The sequence below is a fragment of the Sphaeramia orbicularis genome, chromosome 12, assembly GCF_902148855.1.
Source record: "Sphaeramia orbicularis chromosome 12, fSphaOr1.1, whole genome shotgun sequence".
NCBI lineage: Eukaryota > Metazoa > Chordata > Actinopteri > Kurtiformes > Apogonidae > Sphaeramia > Sphaeramia orbicularis.
In genome coordinates, this window is record NC_043968.1 from 57095285 (window position 1) to 57116523 (window position 21239).

Below are 21239 nucleotides of genomic sequence, written 5' to 3' on the forward strand. Positions count from 1 at the left end.
TCGCTGTTCTTGACATTTTGAGCAGAATTCGACTTGATGATTTCAATGTAATGCACAAATCTTTTATTATAGCACATTCTTAGAGAAGTGTTTAAAGAGCTCGGTTGCAGCCCTGCCATCATGTCAAATGAGAGCAGAGAGGAACTAACAAATGTCCAGATTACTGCATTATTCACTGATACTATCGTAAATTGTATTTTTTATTTTTTTCAATTTCAGTACATTTCAGTACATAGATCTCTAAAATTGAGGGAGCATGAAACTCCTAGGGACAGTATTGTCAAATCCACCACTTTGGCACTCTGAAATGCCTCTTAAAACTTGCTCTTGATTCTGAAAATTTTCCACTTTGGAAAATAAAGTCAACTGATATTAGTAGGTATTAACCCTTTCGTGTATGAATTATTATAAAACCAAGTGGGATTGTTACTCATCAAACAAGACTTAAATGTGTCCAATTGGATTATTTTGCATGAGATACATATTTTACAGCTTAAAGTCAACTGTATTCATAAATACACACTGTTGCCCATGAAGTTGGAGTTTTCAGACACATACTGATTTTTTTTCTTATTTATGCACATCAATAATGATTATAGACTGAGTCCAAGTTACACTTAATCTATCAAGAATAAATCACACAGTCACAATAATTTCATAAGAAGTAAAAATATTTTTTTCCAACTTTGTGGGCAACAGTATATTTTTTTAGCATAGTGTCTTAAAACCTCTTTCCATAAAGAAAACATGATTGAATTAGGAAAACCTTCTCTAAAAGGTAACAGTAGTAGATGTTCCACATCTGTGGTAATGCCAATTATCTGATATCGAATTATTATGTGATAATGTCGAAAAAAAAATATTAATCAGACAATTTTCATAGAAATTTTTGTGTTGTAGTTTTTTAACTAGACCAAAAAACAGCAAAGTAAATGGAAGTTTGAATAACCATGCATGGAAGGGTTATCACTGTTGTATCCTATCATACATTGAGGCTTAACTTCTTCCCTTTGATTTATGACCAAATATCTGCAAAACAATGTGGCACACTTTCATCTTCTGTGATACTAATTCAATACGTTTTAGAAGATGGGACGTAACAATCAGAGCCACTGTTGTCCTGCTGCGATCAGTCCATTCTAAAGTCATACTTTCTCTGTGACTGAGACTGTGGTAGACCAACAGCTGATCCATTATTTATCATGTCACTAACAGGCGTAAAATACCTGCTGTCCCAGGATCTAGTCTACATGTGCACCTGTTCAGTTTAGTGGACTGTCAGCACCCGTTATGTATGCTCTGGTTACTGCTAACCCAGTCTGAGGCACATCTGTGTTTGCAGAGGTTTGATGAACCGACCGCTGTGACGTGACAATAAGAAACTGTTTTTTCCACCATTATTACAGGAAACTGTGCTTATATAGTCCTTGCCAGGTCTCAGTAACGTATCTCCATGTACATCTGTGATTCAAAACCTTACTTTTTCATGAAATTTGGGACTTTTACAATTTTGTGTCCCTCATTTTCAGAAATAGAAAAAATAAGAAATGCATATATTGTATTCATTTCTTTTTTTTAATATCTCCAGTGTGTGAACAGATCAGAAACAATGTCATGACAGTATATTTAGAAAGATGTTTGGAGTAAATCTATGTGAGTCAGGCTTTTGTGGAGCCAGTATCTAATGTTATATCTCAGCTGTGTTATATTGCTATTGGCTTCACATTAGAGACGTGGCCTTGGGTTTTAAGGTGGAAAATGGCTTTCGTGAGGGGATTTTGTGATGGCTCTATTTCTGAAAATGTTCAGGGCCTCAAACTGTACTAATATACCAATGTCATGGTTTTATAAAGAAGTGAACATCATTTTCATGTATCACCTGGACTATAAAGGTTGTGGTCTATTTATAACAGGGCCTTAAGTCTTGTAAATGTCAAACAGAATATTAAAGGTACAATGTGTATTCTGTGTTTTGCTGGAAGCCAGTAGTTTCTAGATGTTTGTGGACTGTATTTCTGAGGTAATGGCTGTAATTGCTGCTTTAGAGGACAAGAGATAATGCATCGAGGGACCTCTACATAATGTCCTAGATGTACAATACACACTGGCATAAGCTTAAGAATAATTAAGAAAGGACATTCCAGCTACAGAGGAGTTTTCAGGTTTTCATGATTGATGAAAATGTTACAGTTAACTTAACCCTCAGGGATCTAAGACAGTTTTTGTGGTGTGTGACCTGTACTTAATTTATTTTGTTTAGTTTTTCTCCCTTAAAGTATCAGTCAGCATCAGGTGTCAAACATCATCTGAACCTCGAGATTCATCTGCTTTATTTAACGTCACAGTTTTCCATTTACTTAATCTGAGAATGGATGAATTAACTGCAAACAAAACTAAAATCTGCAGAACATATCTTTTTTTTAATATAATACTTTCGATGTTTTTGTTTTGTTTTTTGGTCTACATCTAATGTTTCCTAAGCAAGTTAGTCATTTATTGGCTCATATTAAGAAATCATGTAGAGTTAATGCTTTGGAAAGTTCAAACTTGAACACATTCACTATGAGGCCTCTGAATGTACAAAGAGTATATATGTGAGGCATGATCAGTGGTTGAAAAGTTTATGAACATGTTCAGAAATAGTCATTTTAGCCACAGACGGTGGTCTTGGAGGGTTAAGCTTTGATCTCGTCTATCACTGTGAACCAATCCCATCAGTTTCCTGACATCAGTAAACATTCTCCTGTTTATTGCAGTTGGTCTTGTGGTTGAACAGGCTGTGACCATACAGTAACATGTCAGAGGAGTTTGGTTATGTTCCCTTTTGATGACATAAAGAAGGAATGAGATATAAAATTGCATGTGTGTTTTGTGACTGTAGAGCTGCTATAAACAGACATCACCTGTTGTAAAAAAAAAAAAAAAAGAAACTGTTACTTGTCTAATTGATCGTTCAGTAAATGTTAGGTCCTATTAGGTAACATCGTAACTTGTTCATCTCTAGATAAGATGTTAAAGATTCTCACAGAGGTCGTCTGATTGTTGTGGATCCAACAGTTTTCAGATATTTGTCTATTCAGGGAATTCAACCACTTCTCCTATTGGGACTCCTTTCACCACGTGCACAAGGGAAAAATGGAACCTTTCACCTTTTGTCAGAATACCTTTGATGTAATCGTTACTGCCTTCAGTTTAGTGCTACCTAACTTGATGCACAATCTACATGATCAAGGGATGTAGCGAATGCAGGATGCTAATGGAGGATGATTTATGGTACAGGGCATGTGGTGACAATTTGTGTTTCCCAAGGTTCATTTTTGTTTATTATGAACAATGACAGGACAGGAAGGGAAACGACGTGGTTGTGGTTTAGGCCTTTAATAGAACACTACCTACATGTTAGTCAGTTGCAGGTTGGCATGTGAAGACCGTACTTAACATGTATACGCACACTATTAAACTTGAAAGTCTGTGAAGCCATTTGTAGTCGATCTTATAAAAACAACATTCAGTCTGTCTCATTCACTGTCTGTATGTTCCTATTTCCTAAATAAACAACAGCTACATTTCTTTACAAACTTTTATTCAGATGAGGCAAACAATGAGCCGGTACCAGATAAGAATACCACCTTCATAATTACATGTTCCACTTGCATTAGAGATGAGATCCAAACCGCATGGACATGAATAATTCTAAGTGCTTCCTCTGTGCTCAGAGCCAGTTTGACATGAATGCAGCTAAGCATATGTGGCCTGTAGTTAGCACAGACTGCATATTTAATTAGCAGCTAAAATTCTTCTTTCCCACGATGCTCTCCACTTTCTGCACAGCCAAGTTCAGCAGTAGGACCAAATGCACTGTCAGCTGTCCGTACATTCTGTGAATATACATCGACATAGGAGCAGCTACAATTGCTTCTTGCAATACAATGTTTCAGATAATACCAAGCTATAAATACAATGCTGATATTCTGTGTTTTCTAATAGAGAAAGTATATTGAAAATAAATTTGTATTTAAGGAGCAAGCATGAAGCTGAAACAACTAAATGCTTTTTACAGCTTAAACACTATTTCACACTGACTGTTAAGATTTCTGCAGAACCTCATTCAATAGACTTTGATAAAGGTGGTGCATTTGCAGTATTGTGGCAGTCCTGTTGTACTGAAATGCTGCTGATGATTTGCTGATGCTGTAAACCGCCATCACCCTGTGCTTCCACAGTTTGTATCAATGACCAAGGCACTGCTGGAAAAAAGAAAAAGCTCCCACTATGGATGTGGAGTTGTAATGTTCTCATCAGTAGCTCAGCCTGTGTACATATATATATGCAGAGCCATAGCTCTAGTACTGTGTGAGTGTGCTACACTGTGGTCTGTGTCTGCTTGGAAAGCAGTACATTTATAAAAACACATGGTTCAATTTGTGTAACAGAGTGTCACAGAATAAACTCTTTCCAAACCAAACCAGTCTCTCTTACTTTATGATTCTCGTCCTGTATCCTGGGGGTTTAACTAAAATATGACGCAATTAATCATGTACTCTGTTTGTCCCAAAAAAAAAAAAAAAAAGGCAGCAGAATGGACTGTAGTAGAGCAAAACAGAGCATGTGATTACATCATTTTAACCTGCAGTACAAATGGAGAAAAGAAACAGAATTTAGTTTTGCAATTTTATTAAAAATAATTATAATATTACTTATGTTACTTTTGAATGTTAAAGATATGCATGTTCCTATCTGACATATGGAAAATTATGGAAACATGACCAAGTGCTTCTTTAATTAAACAGAAGCACCAATAACTTGATTTTATAGAGTCTTCTATAAAATCAAGTTCTGCATTCAAAACCTTGAGTAAATATAAGTATTATCTGCAAAATTAATGTCATGTTTGAAAAATCCAAGTAGTCATTTTTCAGGTATGTTTCTCTATCACTGTTTTACTATATTACATTATGTTTCATATCTGTTTTCGTTTTGCATAAATGTTTATACTGCATTTCACTGCTAAATGTTGACTGTTGAAATCACTTTCAGTTGTTTTAGACCATAACTAATGATTATTCTTCCATTAAGTGGTTGTTTCATTAAACCTCATTCCTATTAAATCATCATAAAGACAAGTTTAGTAACTGACTCTGTAATGAACATGAAAGTCTTCAAGAGAAGTCAGTGTCTGGGTTAATTCCCAGTGCCCTTGACCAGGGTAACAGCTCATATCTGGTGTTACTCCTCAGTTGCTTTTTAGTATCAGCCCACTGCTCCTGGTGTACAGTACGAAGATATGTCAACTACAGAGAATGAAATTCCCTCAGGAGACAATAAAGTGATAACTAATAACTGAAGAAGTCACACATGACTCCCAAGATGCATTTCACCAACAAAACATCCAATCATGGAGCCTCAGATTCTGTTAGGTGCTCTGTTGAGAAAATGAAACAACAATAAAACTCTGAAAATAGTGAGAGAACCTGCCACAATCATCAAGAAAGCCAGGGCGACAACTTCATACTGTTTATTTTGTCCAAACAAGACACAAAGATCCAAAATTTTGAGACACTGAAACTATGAAATGTTCTACATGAAAAAAAGACTGGAAAAATGATACAAATAGTTGCAGATTAATTTCCTGTAAATCAATTGTTTTAGGTGTGGTTGTGCAAACTGTTGGCTGATTGAATTTATAGCATTATTTTTCTTAACTTCACAGACATTTTGGGTCAAAGTGTTGATCTGCAAAGTAAATGTATGCAGTTCTATGCCTCTGAGACATAAATATGAAGTAAAGTACAAATATCTAAAATGTGTATTTAACTACTGTACTGCAGTTGCAATACTTACGTGATAAGTTACAGCACAAAATTGTGGTATCACAGTACATCTTACACATGTAACCAGAGTAAAAGTTTTGTTTGCACAGTCTGACTAACGTTGGCTGGTGCTGTTAGACCCAACTGTATGAATGTAAGGGATCAGCAGTGAAATGATGCACCCTAGTGTAAAATACACAGAGCTCCCACACTGATTTGAAATAATACTCTTAGGAAAATAAAATAACATAAAATAAGTGTAATATAGATTTTGTTTAGTGGCCCCACTCCAACATTAAGTCTTCTATGTGGAAATGAAGCATAAATAGCTCAAATGTAGGTTAAGTACATCACTTTAGTTTAGTTAATTTATTTTATTCATGAAAAAACAAAATAAAAAGAAGAAAGACAAACAAAAAAAACTCTACTTTTACATTTCAGCAGAATGTCCTCTTTACAAATGAAAAACAGCATAAAGAAAACAACCTTACATGTACTATGGATTTATCTTATACTTAAGAAAATCAAATTAAATAAACCGTCAATTTAGTTGTCATCAAAAAATGGGGGAAATGCTCCTATATTTTTTCTCCCTCTTTCCTTTATTGTTTTCCCGGTTATCAGTGAAAAATGAACCAACAGGAGACCAGGCACAGCCGTTATCTGTAAAAATCAGGGGATGTTTGATGTTAAATATAGGCCTTCCCGGTTCATCCAACGGGATTCCGCGCATTCCGCCCGTTCCGCATAAAATGAAGGGGTGACGTGTTCAGCCACTCCGCCCGTTCATCGGCTTACACGGGTACTTCTACCAAGCGGACCTAAAAGTTAAAATTGAAAGAACGCACTGCGTCGAGCTCTGCCATTGGCTGGTTCCACACAACGTAAAAATTTCAATGAGCCGCCATATTAGGAGGCCAAACCCCTCTTTCATTCGGTAAAGGAAAAGGAGAATAGACTTTCAGGATAGTTTTCGGAAGTCAAGGCTGTAGTTGCGCGCTTGATTTAAAATAACTACATCTGCACCAGCGGCAGATAGTTTTCAGTCGGGTTTCTTGCCTTTGGTTCGGGTTATTTCGCTACTCTTCCACAATGGCGACCCCAGCGGCAACTCCGACCGGCCAGAGGAGCACGTGCGGCAGCGGAACGCCGCTGAGCCCGACCCGGATCAGCAGACTGCAGGAGAAGCAGCAGCTCCGGGAGCTCAACGACCGGCTGGCCGTTTACATCGACAAAGTCCGGAGTCTGGAGTCCGAGAACAGCGTGCTCCATCTGCAAATCAGCGAGAAGGAGGAAGTGAGGAGCCGGGAGGTGACCGGGCTGAAGGCTCTGTATGAGACGGAGCTAGCCGACGCCAGACGGTCTTTAGATGACTCCTCCAAGGAACGGGCCTGGCTGCAGATCGAGCTGGGAAAGATCAAATCCGACCATGAGCAGCTGCTGCAGAAGTAAGCTTTGCACATTTTGCTCTGCTTAAACTGATTAAATTGCAGGCCGATTCGGTGTAATTAGCTAAAAGCTACATACAGACTTTGATTTTCGAGCCATTTTTGCAGCATTACGCAGGTCCATCCGGGGGTTACGTTTTTTTCGCATGTGACTGCGTCATTGAAACCCGGGCTATGAAAAACATCACCCTGTGATTTTATTACATCTGTTACACTCTTGGTATTTTTAACAGGCTGTACTCAGTTTGGTGTCGGGGCATAGTTTTTAAATTGATTACAAAAACAAATCCCAAATGTAACTAAGAGGAGAACGCCTGTGTGGAGTGGCTGACCCTGCCCGCCCACTATTGTCTGTGATGAAGGAATCAGGAGAAGTCTCCATGAACTCATTCATTTGTTGAGTGTTTCCTTCAACGTAGACTTGATAAAAGTAAAGAAAAACTTGTACTCTCTTACAATCAAAAGTCTTCAGTGACTTTCCAGGACAAATTGTCAACTATTGAGTTTTACTTGTGCTATATTTGCACGACAAATAACAGCAATTTTATTAATGGAAAATTAATTATTCAGTGTGTAACCCGTTGGCTACAGGGCAGATCATACCAAGGTCTTGCTTAGTGTTTTTATTGCTGTGATGCCTTCAGGGTCTACTGGTAGAACTTGCTGAGGCACAAATATTGATGCATAAATAAAGTGGTATGTGTCTGACACTAGGAAAATTACTAACTCTTCTGGTGTATTCTATATGGTGCTCTTCAGATTAGGTCATATACATTTCAGTCATTTGTTTTTGTTCTCCAGTCAGTAGTATGCACAGCTGCAGCTCTCTGTCCTCATGGAAAGTTAATGTTTTTGTTTTTTTTTTCTAACTGGCAGAGGATGATTGGTTAAATGTTGCCCTAGTTGTACTGCTGAAGTTCATGAACGCAGTGTGGAATGTTGCCTTATATGTGGAGTGAACACTTTAACAAAAAAAAAAAAAAATCCCTGTATTTTATGTCAGAAGTCAGCGTTTTGTTTTGTTTTTTTTTTTCTTTTTTTTTTCATAAACAAACACTAGGTGGAGTTGCCTCTGGGCACTTCAAGTCCACACCCACTGCTCGTGTAAGACAACATCTGAAAAGAATTAGATTTCACTTGCTGAAAAGTTGCAGGGTGGTGACAAACTGTGCAGTGGGCCAGTGGTTGTACCATAAATGCAGGCCAAACACGCAGTAAATTAAATATCCAGACATCATGCTAAACACACAACTGCTGATCATTGTGAGGAGTCAGGTGTCGAGCGGCCGGACAGAAGGAGGTCTGTGTGTTACTGTGTGTGTGTTTTTCCCATTGACATATGAACACAGGTGGCACTGACAGCCAGTGGTGTGAGTACAACTTGCTCATTGCCACCTGACTCAACCCAGTAATCCACTTTAACTTGTGATGTAAACAGTGTGGTTGGATAGTGCATTTTCCATATATTTAAAAAAAAAAAAAAAAAGTCCCGCAATTTTTTTTCTCTGATACTTTGCAGTGTACTCAAAACAAAGACCTGATTGTATCAAAGTAACAGACGAGTAGATGTCATGTTGGATTGTATGCCCACCGGATTCAACTGGTTTCCTGAGTAAATGCTTCAATGTGTGGCTTTTATATTCGGGTGTTATTGATCAGCGAGGGTAAAAATGCTGTTATAAACTACATGCAAATCATAAACTTAAACACTGAGTTGACTCATTGAAATCCGGTGGAAAATGTAGACATGATACAGATTTTTAATATCCAGAAAAACTGCAGTATTCTTGTTAAAATACTTGTGCGTACAGGCAGTCTAGACCAGTCCAGTGTTTAGGGATGTAACGATATGAAAATTTCATATCACGGTTATTGCAACCAAAATTATCATGGTTATCATTATTATTGAAATGTGGTCAAAATGTTCAAAAAGTACTAATACACACACTGAAATAATTTGAAAAAAAAAACTCCAAACAAACCCAAAGACAAAAAAATAAAATAACAGACACAATGTACTTTCTGTTGGCAGAAACATTCAAATATTAACATGTAAACATCAAATATACAAATGTGTATTAAAGATGGAACTTTATAGCCATTGTTTGACCATTTTCCATAGCAAGTTTGTGCGGTAATCAAACACGGTTATCATGATAATTAGAATTTAAACGGTATACTAACTGTTGGGAATTTTACCGCGGTTTATCCTTATACCAGTAATCGTTACATCCCTACCAGTGTTGCAGATATGTCAAATTCTGCACTGCCTTAAAGGATGTATTGTGCTTTGAACCTGTGCATTGCTGTGGATTTTATACCTGTAATATTCCTGTAATCTGTAAAACAGTTTCCATCATTGACATGTGGTTTATATGTAGAATATAGTATCACTACACTTTATAATTCAGCAGTAGGATTGTCTTTTTCAAAATTAGGGTCAAAATAGCAAGTTGTACACATGTAAACAGTCTTTTTTTTATGCATTGAGTAAACTCTGAACAATAACTGCTTGCGTTTTACAAACTTGACACCACCATAGTGGTACATGAACCTGTAGTTAGGGCTCAACAACCCATCTAAAGGTCAGCTTAGAACCATGCCAACACTAAGTAATTTTTCTCCTTAGTGATCATTGCAACTAGGATCAAGCCCATCTCGAAAATCTGGTTTGAAGTCATCTGTTATCAGATGTGCACTGTCTGATAGGACTGTGCGATACGCTTCAGTTTTCATAGTGTAATTATCATGGAGAGGTTTGGAAACATTCCCGTGATGTGAAGAGTTGGCGCGGCGCTGCTAACATTTCTCAGTAAAATGTCAGAAACCACACATACCATGGTGCATTCCACTCATAGTTTATCCTCTAAGCAGTGGTCCCGCCCGCCCCCCCTCACACTGAGAAAATATCCCAGTCTGTCTGACGGACTGCTTTACTCCCAACCCTACGGAAACGGTCTTGTTGACTTAGTTAACCCGCGCTCAGGACTGGAAACTGGACGTCCAACTTGTTTTTCTGACTGAAATATGTGGCTGAACTATCAGGTGTTTTTGTTGTGTAAAGTACAATGTAGGGATTTCAAAGAACTCAATGAAACATACACAGAAAATCACATTTACTACGGGGTCTTGAATTCACATGACAGCCCTCTAATGAGGCTTTTCCTCCTGTGTTCTGAGCAGTTGTTGCCACCAGAGGACCCTGTTTCCCATAAAGTGTTCAGTTCTCCTGTGGCAGCTTCAACTACAGCCTTAAATCTCATACATACAGCTCATAAAGTTGACTGGACTTCTGGAAAAAGTTGAGTAATAGTGCAGACAAAATACTGCTGTATTTTTTTATTATGGTATTATAGTTGTCAGTTCTGACACCACAGGAGGAGCTGAAATCTGACTAAATGGATAGACTGTTAGACAAATCCTTCTACATGTTGTAATGAAATATTTTATCACTGATTTTGGTGAATGTCTAATCACCAAGGATGGACAATAATTTCTACTATGATGCTTTTTAAAATCTCTGGTGTAAAACAGGGATAATGTATGTTAATAAGCAAGCACTCCACCTGTTCTGGCTCCATGTTGTCCCAGTGGGTAAAGGTTTTTACCATCTTCCACACTTTGAGGCACATCTGTGTATGCTTTCCTTTTAAGTCCGTATGGGCTCAAGGCCGTCTTACCAACAAGTCTTCAAGTGCATGAGGGTCCTCTCACAGACACACTGAGCCTTTTATGGTCACTTTCCGGAAGTCTGCATTTCTGTAGACTTTGCCTAAGGGAATTACCAGCAGTCCATAAGGCTGCCCTCATTTCTCATTTCTCTGCCTCAACTCCCCTCTACTCCTGCTCTAAAATTGTTCTCACCACGTCATCTTTAGAGTTCTTAATTCCTGTAGTGTACCTTGAGTGGAGTGGAGGCTTGTTTGAAAATCTATGAATAAGTTTAAGAAGGTTACCACTTTGCAGAAGTTTGTTCTGTAAATGAGTTTGGTGACTTATACTAGATGTTACACATAGATGGAGTGTTTAACACCATGGAAGGAGCATGACAACATACTGATGCATCTTATTTAGAAGCTGTTTAAGATCCAGTAAGAGAATCCTGAAATGTGTGATTGAATGTGTATTAAGGCAGCAGGAACCAAAATCTGGGGGAAATTTTAAGATGCAAACCTTTTCCTCCCTGTCCAAAAGACTAAATGTAAAAATAGGTGGACTGATACTGTTGGATGCTGCTGTGGAAAAGAGAAGCTACTTTTCCCAGCTTGTATTGTGTTGAGTAAAGGAGAGGAGTAAGGTCAGACTGAATCTGAACATTGATCTACATCAAGCAGAGGTTTAGAGTTTATATAAAGTAAATGAACATTGAAGTCAAATTAATAAATATATTTAAATGGATTCGAGCTTTAAACCAGCTATTAAAATATAACGTCAGTAACTCAGGTCGAAGAGCCTGATATTATCAATCAGCCACTTTTAGAGCTAGGTTCTGCCAACTGTCCAGTCAGCCTCAAAAAAAAGACTACTAATAAATCAGATTGTTTGCAGCCTGTTCCTGGAATGTGGACTTTACAGATTTGTATGTATCTATGTGCCTAGGTGAAGTTCATGTTGGAATCTGTTTCGTTCTTAGAGCCAGTTGTTTAATTGTAAATGTCATAAACTGTTGTCGCATTCCTTTTACCATTTCAAGTCCTTACATTCAGTCATTGACCAGGTTAGTCTGAGGGTTTTGATGATCAATGAACTACAATGTGCAACTGAACATGCTCCTCATTTCCTCTCCTCATTTAAGCTCCTCTGTCATGGCTACACCTTGTATAAACAGCTGAGCAGTCACTGTAATGTGGTCCTTAAGGGTCTCACATAAAACACTCCATCTCTTGTCTTTCCAGCTACACCAAGAGGGACTCGGAGGCCGCCGGAGCCCAGGCCAGACTTAAGGACCTGGAGGCTCAGCTGAACTCCAAAGATGCCATGTTGGCCACAGCTCTGTCAGAGAAGAGGGGTCTGGAGGCCTCGATGGCTGACCTGCAAGAGCAGCTGCAGGAGGTACGGCACTACTGACACCATGCATATGAACCTTTTGTTTTTCACCTGTCTCAGTGCACCTGTGACTGCATTTCTTCATTTGCTTAATTTCACTTTATTACTGCCCAATCTTCCTGAAGTAAATATTCACTTCTTAGTAGATTTTAATGTGTGTTGTCTGGTCTTGTGTGTTGACAGTTGGATACTAGTCTTGCTCAGGCCAAAAAGCACCTTGCAGATGAGATGCTTCTGCGCGTTGACTTGGAAAACCGATGCCAGAGTATGACAGAGGACATGGACTTCCGCAAGAGCATGCATGAGGAGGTGAGGACCAACTACAGTCCAGAATCATAGACCTGCAAGGTGACGTGGAATGACTACAGTTCTACTAGGACTCAGTCACTAGTCTGACCTGGAGCTGATAATCCCCTGGTTGCAGGATGGTGAACGCTGCTTTAGATTCTTAAGGTGATCACTATTAGATAGGTTTAGGCTGTTGCCAACTGGAGTCATTCTAAATCTGAGGGGTTTCTAACGCCAGATAATCCATCTATACTGTCTCTGAACCTGTTGGACCCTGGTCTAGTGTCTGATTGCAGAGATGGGGTAAGTCATGGTTTAGTTCAGGGGTGTTGAACTTGTTTTAGTTCAGGGGTCACATTCAGCCCAATATGATCTGAAGTGGGTCAGACCAGTAAAATAATAACAGTGAAAAAAATAAAATAACATGATGAAAATGTTTACACCTACAAAGTGTCTGTAAAAATCTGAATAACATGAACAACCTGAAATGTCTTTTAACAATATTATGCCTCGGCTTACCATTTACACATGTGCGTTACAACTTGTACTACAATTACAAATACACAAAACATTTAGTAACAGGCAGAATATTGTTAAAACTGCATTTACTTCGCTTAAGTCATTTCAGATTGCTCATATTTGTTCAGGTTATTTGTATTTTTCGTAAGAGGGTAGTTTTTAAATGTAAACGTTTTCATGTAATTTTACTTTTTTACACTAAAGAGAAAATTTGCAGCGTTTTTTATTTACTTATAGTTTATGATAGTCTTTTACTGGTCTGACCCACTTGAGATCAAATTGTTCTGTATGTGGAACCTGAATTAAAATGATTTTGACACCCTTGATTGTTAATGTGTTCAGCGTAATTTTTGCATTTCACAAATTCTTGGATGGATTGGATCCTTTGGTGGGCCGGTTTTGGCCCATGGGCCTCATGTTTGACACCTGTGGTTTAGTTGGACGCTGAACTGTTAATTCCACTACTTCTTGCACCATCTTATGATGTAATTGATGACTTTTTCAAATGATTATGTTAGTAACATTAAAAAGGATTACATTAGGCCTGTTACCTCATGAAAATAGTTGACAAATAGTGGAATAAAAACATGCACCCCTCTGAAACGCATATGACATTACAGATATAATGTGGAAACCTGGATGTATCACTGTTCATACACAGAAAATTGACTTAAAGGAAATTTAGTTTGTTTCTGGAATCTGAATTTTTTAAAGATGTTTTGATCAGTTCATTTGAACTTTTTATGAAAAAGCATTTTGTTTTGTAATGTTACTGCAGAAGGCCTTCACACTGGCTGCATTTGTTTCCACTGTGAAGTCAGAAACCGATTGGTGGCCAGACGGAATTGTACATGCATGCCCGAAGGCACCAGTCTGCTGCTGGATGGGTCACTTGGTTTGTTCATTCTGATTGACTGACTCATTATGTAAAAGATCTATGAACAGTGCGAATCCTGGTCTGGGTTCAGATTGGGAGTCAGAGTGAATGTTTGGCATGTACTGTGTGTTCTGCCCAGGCCTGTTCAGGCTGAAGTTGCTCACACTCAGGAAGACACTGGTGTCTTAAACTGATATGTTAAACCTTTAGTCCTCTAACTTCTTTACTCTTTTTAATCACCAAGCTTTGATTCATCTGTTCAATAAAAGATGTAATCATACAGTAGGAAGATACTGACAAATCAACAACAAAGCTGGAGTTGTACTGTGTTAGACTGTCAGTCAAACAGAAAAGATTTTCTGCTGTCAGTGATTGGGAAAATTAATATAACGCCTAATCAGATCTGTGCACATTTATCCCAAGAATCCTCTGAGTGCTGACTTTGAACTGTGTTCCAGGAAGTGAAGGAGGCCCGGCAGCGGTACGAGACCCGGCTGGTGGAGGTGGACTCTGGAAGGAAGGAGGAGTACGAGTACAAACTGACTCAGGCCCTGGCTGATATGAGAACCCAGAATGAGGAGCAGATCAAGCTCTACAAGGACAACCTGGAGAGCACCTACCTGACCAGAGTATGAACACACATGGGGGTGGATATGTAAAGCTTTATATTTTCCACTTCTACTATGAGAATTAAGTAGTAAAGGTGTTGGACAGGGTTGGTGCTGCGTGTAGACCCGTTAAGTTCACAGCAAACATTATTATTATTATTATTATTATTATCATCATTATCATTATTATTGTTATTATTAAGCATAATTTTTGGAGAACAGGCTTTACTGGCATTACCAATTGTGCGACAAAATTGCAGGTGGTCTCTGCCAGCGATAGTACACTTACATCTATATACCAACACAATGAGATACAGACGTGTATTAGAAAAATATAACATATAGTGGGCAATCTAAATATGTGCAAATTAGAGCCATACTGTATGAAAGGGTGGAGTTAAGAATATAAAAGTATAAAAATGTGCAAATGTAACATTGCAAACAGTATTGACATACATATTACAGTGTAAACAATGTGCCCAATAGACAGGTCTGTAACCTTTGCCCAGATAATTGGCAAAAGTCACTGATCTGTACACAGGGTTATGTTTTTGTTGTTTCTTTCTTTCTTCTTCTTCTTTAGGCTTTAAAATATCTGTTATGTTCGTCTAGATCGTTCATCCTTTGCTACATTGCTACAACATTGCTTTGTTTTATTCTCACCACTGCAGCAGTGAAACAAACTAAGCAACTTCCTGTTCATCAGGAAGTGAATGACGGTGCTCGGTTCCTTTTTTTGAGGTGTGAATGAGGAGGAAACATATGATGCTGTCACTCAGACCATCTCTGTGTTTGTGCAGCTGGAAGAAATGCATCGTATGTCCGAGATGAATGGAGCATCAGCCAACATGGCCCGAGAGGAGCTGAGGGAGTCCTCCCTGAGGATCGAGAGCCTCACCAGTCAGCTGTCAGCCCTGCAGAAGGAGGTGAGGCTGTTTTAGTACCACCGTTCGGCTCAGATGTGGCACCCAAGCCATGTTGGTTTCATCTTATTGAGGTGACTAGTATCAGAGTAGCTGTCTCAGACCTTTCCAGACTGACTTGCTCTAGATGCTTTTCCAAATTAATATGTTAATAATAATGGTCCACAATGGGGGAACATTTTTTTGGTTATTTGACTAAAACTTTGAGACTAATATTGCTGCTTTAAGACAGGACCCTAAACCAGAAGAACCCTGAAATCTGTGATTGTTCAAGTCACAGCAGACTGAGTTGATCCTGGTGCTTTGTTCCTGTCTTTTCTCTCTAAAGCAGCTTCATGATTAATGTCTCTAAAACCCAAAACAAGGTGTGCTCTGTAAGGGGTGTCTAGTGGACTGATTATTCTGTAGTTTTTGCTTGTTTTAGCTTCTGACAGATTTTTTTTTTTTTTTTCAGCTAAATTATAGCCTCCCTCACTTGCATTGACACCTCATATTGAGATCCCAGTGAACAGCCACCAAATTAAACACTTGGAATCAACTCCAGAGCTTTTATCTGCTTTATTTATCTTCCATTTGCCACTTGATCATGAAGCTGTTGTCAGTCTGTTATCCCATTACTTTTAGCCTCTGAAAATGAGCGAACCCAGTTTCAAAAAGGTTGTAATTCCTAAACCCCTCAAATTAGAAGTAGCACCAGGTATCTGTTGGTGGACAAAGGGCTAAATGTGATGTGACCAACTACTGTTTGACACTTTGCTTCTGTATTCAGACTCGTGGTTGGCGTGATCGTATATCAGATTTGGAGGCGGCGTTGACCCAGGAGAAAGACACCGCCCGCAGACTACTCGCAGACAAAGACCGCGAAGTTGCTGAGATCCAAGCCAAGATGCAGGAGCAACTGAACGAGTATGAGCAGCTGCTGGATGTCAAACTGGCTCTGGACATGGAGATCAACGCTTACCGCAAACTTCTGGAAGGAGAAGAAGAAAGGTGAGGTGGTACAACGTTCATAGACATCAATGTCTTCAGATTTGACAGACGTCTCACCCCAGTGTTATTTCTCCACCTACAGGCTGAAGCTGTCACCCAGTCCTTCAGCCCGTGTCACTGTGTCCCGAGCCTCGTCTAGCAGCCGCAGCATCCGGACCACTCAGGGAAAAAGGAAGCGCGTGGATGTGGAGGAACAGGAAGCCAGCAGCTCCGTGTCCATTGCCCACTCTGCTTCCGCCACAGGGCCCATCCTCATTGATGAGATCGACACCGACGGCAAGTTCATCTCCCTCTGCAACACCAGCGATGAGGTGAGCTCTGCTAATTCTGTCCCCCAGTTCCTCTGGGTCGTCTGTGTTTACTGACCAGTTTTATGACCATGTGTCTCAGGACCAGGCCATGGTGGGATACGAGATGGTCAAAACGATCGGAGACGACTCCGCCACCTACAAGTTCACCCCCAAATATGTCTTGAAGGCCGGTCAGAAGGTCATGGTAAGACTTGACTTTAGTCTCAGTGGATAATTGACCCGTCACTGAACCCAAATGTCCTCCAAGTTTAGGATATCGAAGGCACGTGTTTGCATTTTCCACTTCCCTGAGGCCAGAAATGTAAGAGGAGAGATGGTGGATATGGATTTATCAGCATGGAAGATCTCATTTACAGTTGCATTTACTGGTGTTACTTATGCAGCGGGAGAATTACGGACAAATGAGACTGTGTGTATTTTGATTTGAGAAGATCTGAGAAATTGATGGGATTTTTCCATTATTTTATGACAGATCAGATATTCTAAGGGAAATAGTCAAACTTCTGTATTTATACTGAAATAACAGAATTTGACAAAGGACTACAGTATGCATTTCAGAGACCCTGGATGACGCCCTGGGGTTAATATATTCCTGCGTCATCTGTGGCTCTGTTCCTTTTTTCTTCTCTCGTGTGGTTCAATCTGCATGGCATGAGCCATTGCTAATTTGGATTGGAAGATATTTTGATTAATCAGTTAAAGCTGTCAAGTGAAACAAACATGACCGACTAATTAACAATATAAGACATGTCAGCTCTCAGTATCTCCCTCTGGTCAGTGTCACTACATCCAAAATGTAACCACACAAGAAGTTGTGTGTACCTTTTTTATTATTTATCATTTCTGCCATTAGATCGCCCTGAATCTGGGACCTTGTTAAATCTCAGCCTTTTGTGATTGAAATATTTTCACAGGCGGGTGTTGTGATTCTGTTTTAATTGTGCTGCCCTAGAGGTTGTTGGGTTTATAGTAGTATTTTATTAACTACCTTGTCTGACTGTTATACTATTACTAGTATTTGCTGAGCCTCAGATGTTCCACATCTACCACTGTAGTTAAATATAAACCCTAAATTACTTATGTTTTAACCGTCTTTGTTCATTAAGGCAGCTAACATCACTTAGTATCATATTGTAAAATAACCTGAATTCTGCTGATTAAATGAATACAATATGATAAATTCATATTGTGGTCTGTTCTGTCTACATTTTCTGTGATATTTCAGAAACTCTTATTAGCTATAACTATAAATTAGCTATAACTTCCTATGGAATATGTGACTGACAGATTGAAAACATAGTGAAGTCCTGAGTGTGAACACATACGATGTAGATTATATATTACAAATCTGCCTCAGTCCACAGTAGATGTTCTCAGTGACGTCGTCTCCTAATAGTCTTCTGTCCTGGGCCTTTGGGCGTGTCATAACCTTCTGTTGTGTCCCAGATCTGGGCCTCGGATGCAGGTGTGAGCTCCAAGCCTCCCACAGACCTGGTGTGGAAGACCCAGTCCTCCTGGGGTTCAGGGGAGGACGTTCAGGTGGTGCTCCTTGACCCTCAGGGAGAGGTGAGACCAGAACTCTGAAAGTATCTCCTTCCACCTGTGTGTTCAGTGTTTGATGACAGAGGCTGATGCTGTTTGTGTTTGTGTGGCAGGAGGTGGCGAAGAGGATCACCACCTACAGCACCCCGGTAATAGAGGAGCAGATCGAGGACGACAACGGGGTGGAGGCCATCGAGGAGGAGCTGATCCTCCAGGTCAGACACAAACAGGGTTTTATTAGTTTTATTTAGTGCTTAATTTTGGGATTTTTGTCCTTTTTTGTTTTTCTTGTATGATTTTTATAATTGTCTTTATTTGTGTTTTGGTTTTCTCTTATTTGTGAGGGAGTTTATCATTTGAAATGGGGGTCATACACTATATAGACAAAAGTTTTGGGACACATTGAATTTTGGTGTTTTTCTGACAGAGGTCTGGGTTACAAAACAATAATGACAAATGTTATATAGTTTTATATTGTGATAAATATTGCATTGCAATGTTTCAATTGTTATCTTTGCTTCCAAAATGATTGATTTTACTTAATTTCTCTTAACATTGATTTTTTTTTTTTTTTTCCTCCATAGCTATGATTAGAAATGTTCTACCTCTACATTTCTAAAATATTTTTCCTGCTCTGACTGTCAATAATAATTTTCTACCACAACTAACCATGTACTTTCTTCACATCTCACTTTGGAAGAAAAATCTCCCTTTAAACTTTAAGGAAATATTGATGTTTTTATCTCAAATCCGCATGAACAGGATATTTTACAACTGTAGCCATGATGTGTCCCAATACTTTTGTGTCCATGTAGTGTATCTTTGGTTTTCATACATTATTTGTGTATTTTGGTGTTTTGTTTTTTTGTGTGTGGTTTTGTAAGCTTAAATTCTTCATTCTGCTCTCTGGCATCTCCAAACAACCATGCTGCCCAGTTTTTGTCTGCGTGTCATTTTAACGGCCCCATAAACATGTGTTTGTTCAGGGTGAGCCTGGTGCTGCCAAGAGAGGATGCGCCATCATGTGATTCCACTTCACCAACAGACCACCTCCTTCACTGAGCCCAGCCAGTCTGCTGCCAACTACAATACCTACAACTATTTTTCTATCTTTTTATAGTGTGTTTTAATAATAAATGTCTGGTTTTTATTTTATCTGCTTGAACAATATTGCAAAACTGGTTTTGGTAGATGTATTTTCAACTGAAAAACCAAAATACTGTTATTGAACAAGATTTGTATTCGTAGGTTGGAATCTATTTTTTCTGTTTTTAAATCCATGAAACAAGTAGCTAAACTCAAGGACAGGCTGTGTCTTAAAGGAACGAGGCATTTGCTACAGTATGTGATCTTTTGTTTTTTAAAGAATAGATTTTAATTGTATTTTTATTTTGTATTTCATCTTGTTATTATTGATGGTATATTTTAGGCCTTTAAATTAAAAGTAAAGCTGACAGTGCTTAGTTTAGACCATGGGCTGGTTTAGATCAGGTTTTCACTTGAGAGCTTCTGTATGATTGTAAGGAAAACGCTGAATTATAAGCACACTAAATACTCGTCATAAACAGCGGAACATGTTATGGTTGACCACTCCAAAGGACAAGGACCTTGAGTTTGAAAATGAGTCTGAATTTTGTGATTTTAGATGATTTGGAAAAGTATTCAGTGAAATTTTTCCCCCAAAAAAATGAAAATGCCATGATTGTACTCTTGAAGTCAAATGACAGGTTCAGGTTTGTTTGCAGATGAGGTTACCTTCAAGCCCCATTTGTGTAGGATTAAAGTATGGCTTTCCCACAGCCTCGAATAATCGGACAGGACACTACAAAGAGCTCCAACACCTCAATCTGCTCCCTATTACTTGTCTTTTAAATCAGGTCATAAATTAAACCACAAGAAAACCAGGATGTTGAAACTGACCCGTGCACAATGTAGGCTTTAATGTGACGCCATGCAACAAACATGGGCTTCTCTCTGTTGACTTTACGCCACTAAGTAAGATGTGTTGATTGTATTCTTAACTTTTTGATATTTGATGTGTTTGAAGTACTTTGTGTGTTACTATGCATGCTATGGCTGTACTCTTCATAGTTAAATCATAAAAAAGTTCATTTCTTGTTGCTGTGTTTCTTATTCCAACTGTGCTTTATAGAAAACATGAGGCCGAAGTAGAAATAGATATCGAGGAATTAATAAAACATCAAAAAAATGTGTGGTAATGAAGGTATTAAAGCTTCAATGTGGGAGATTGATGTTTATGTGTGAGTTGGCTAAAATCATTTAAGCTCCATAATAACAGCCTGTCCACTGAGTTCTGTGTGGGTAATGTTACTGATTTCCCTTGTGTTTTTTTCTTGTCGGCTTTAAAATGCAACCTTAACCTTCGCATAAATGCACAACCACTTACAAATCTTCCATATTGAACCTTTAATGGATATATTTTTGTATTTGCCACCTACTTTTTGACCACTTTATTTCTGAAATGTTTTGTCTACTAATCCCAGCTTAAAAAAAAAAAAAAAATCATCCTGTTTATTTTCATTCAGCTGCACATTTTTCATACAGAATATTATCTTTAAGTAAGTTTCCTTCACTGCCAGAATGCTATTGATATCAAATAAAGGCATGAGAAGACAGGTCATCTACTTTTATTGACTGAAGTGATGCATTAGTTTACCGTTAGTGCCTGAAAGTAGTTAATACAGGTGGGTTTAACCATCCAAACTGCCCACAGTGATACAAAAAAGACAAGCAAAACATTAATTCAGTAAAAATATAGCAATAAAACAAACCCATGAAGACCCAGTGCTACTTATGTGTCAGTTCCCAAATGAGAATTTCTCTATAATGTTTCTCAAGTGATTTATTGACAATTAT

At 38.6% G+C, this 21239-nt stretch overlaps 1 protein-coding gene across 1 annotated transcript; it reads left to right on the forward strand.

Moving 5' to 3' along the window:
- Positions 1-6902: 6902 nt before the first annotated feature.
- On the forward strand, positions 6903-20582 carry lmnb1 (lamin B1). Its single transcript, XM_030149667.1, has 11 exons — positions 6903-7258; positions 12154-12310; positions 12488-12613; positions 14447-14617; positions 15397-15522; positions 16289-16509; positions 16592-16820; positions 16900-17004; positions 18267-18386; positions 18476-18577; positions 19349-20582. The coding sequence occupies exons 1-11, from the start codon at positions 6903-6905 to the stop codon at positions 19388-19390; spliced, it is 1755 nt and encodes a 584-aa protein (XP_030005527.1). The 3' UTR covers positions 19391-20582.
- The last annotated feature ends 657 nt before the right edge of the window (positions 20583-21239 follow it).

What these genes read in the sequence shown, in the direction of transcription:
- lmnb1 (XM_030149667.1), top strand. Translation starts at nt 6,903, where the DNA reads ATGGCGACCCCAGCGGCAACTCCGACCGGCCAGAGGAGCACGTGCGGC. An exon ending in CTGGAAGGAGAAGAAGAAAG is followed by an intron (nt 16,510 to 16,591) that starts GTGAGGTGGTAC and finishes CTCCACCTACAG; the next exon opens with GCTGAAGCTGTCACCCAGTC. An exon ending in TCTGCAACACCAGCGATGAG is followed by an intron (nt 16,821 to 16,899) that starts GTGAGCTCTGCT and finishes CATGTGTCTCAG; the next exon opens with GACCAGGCCATGGTGGGATA.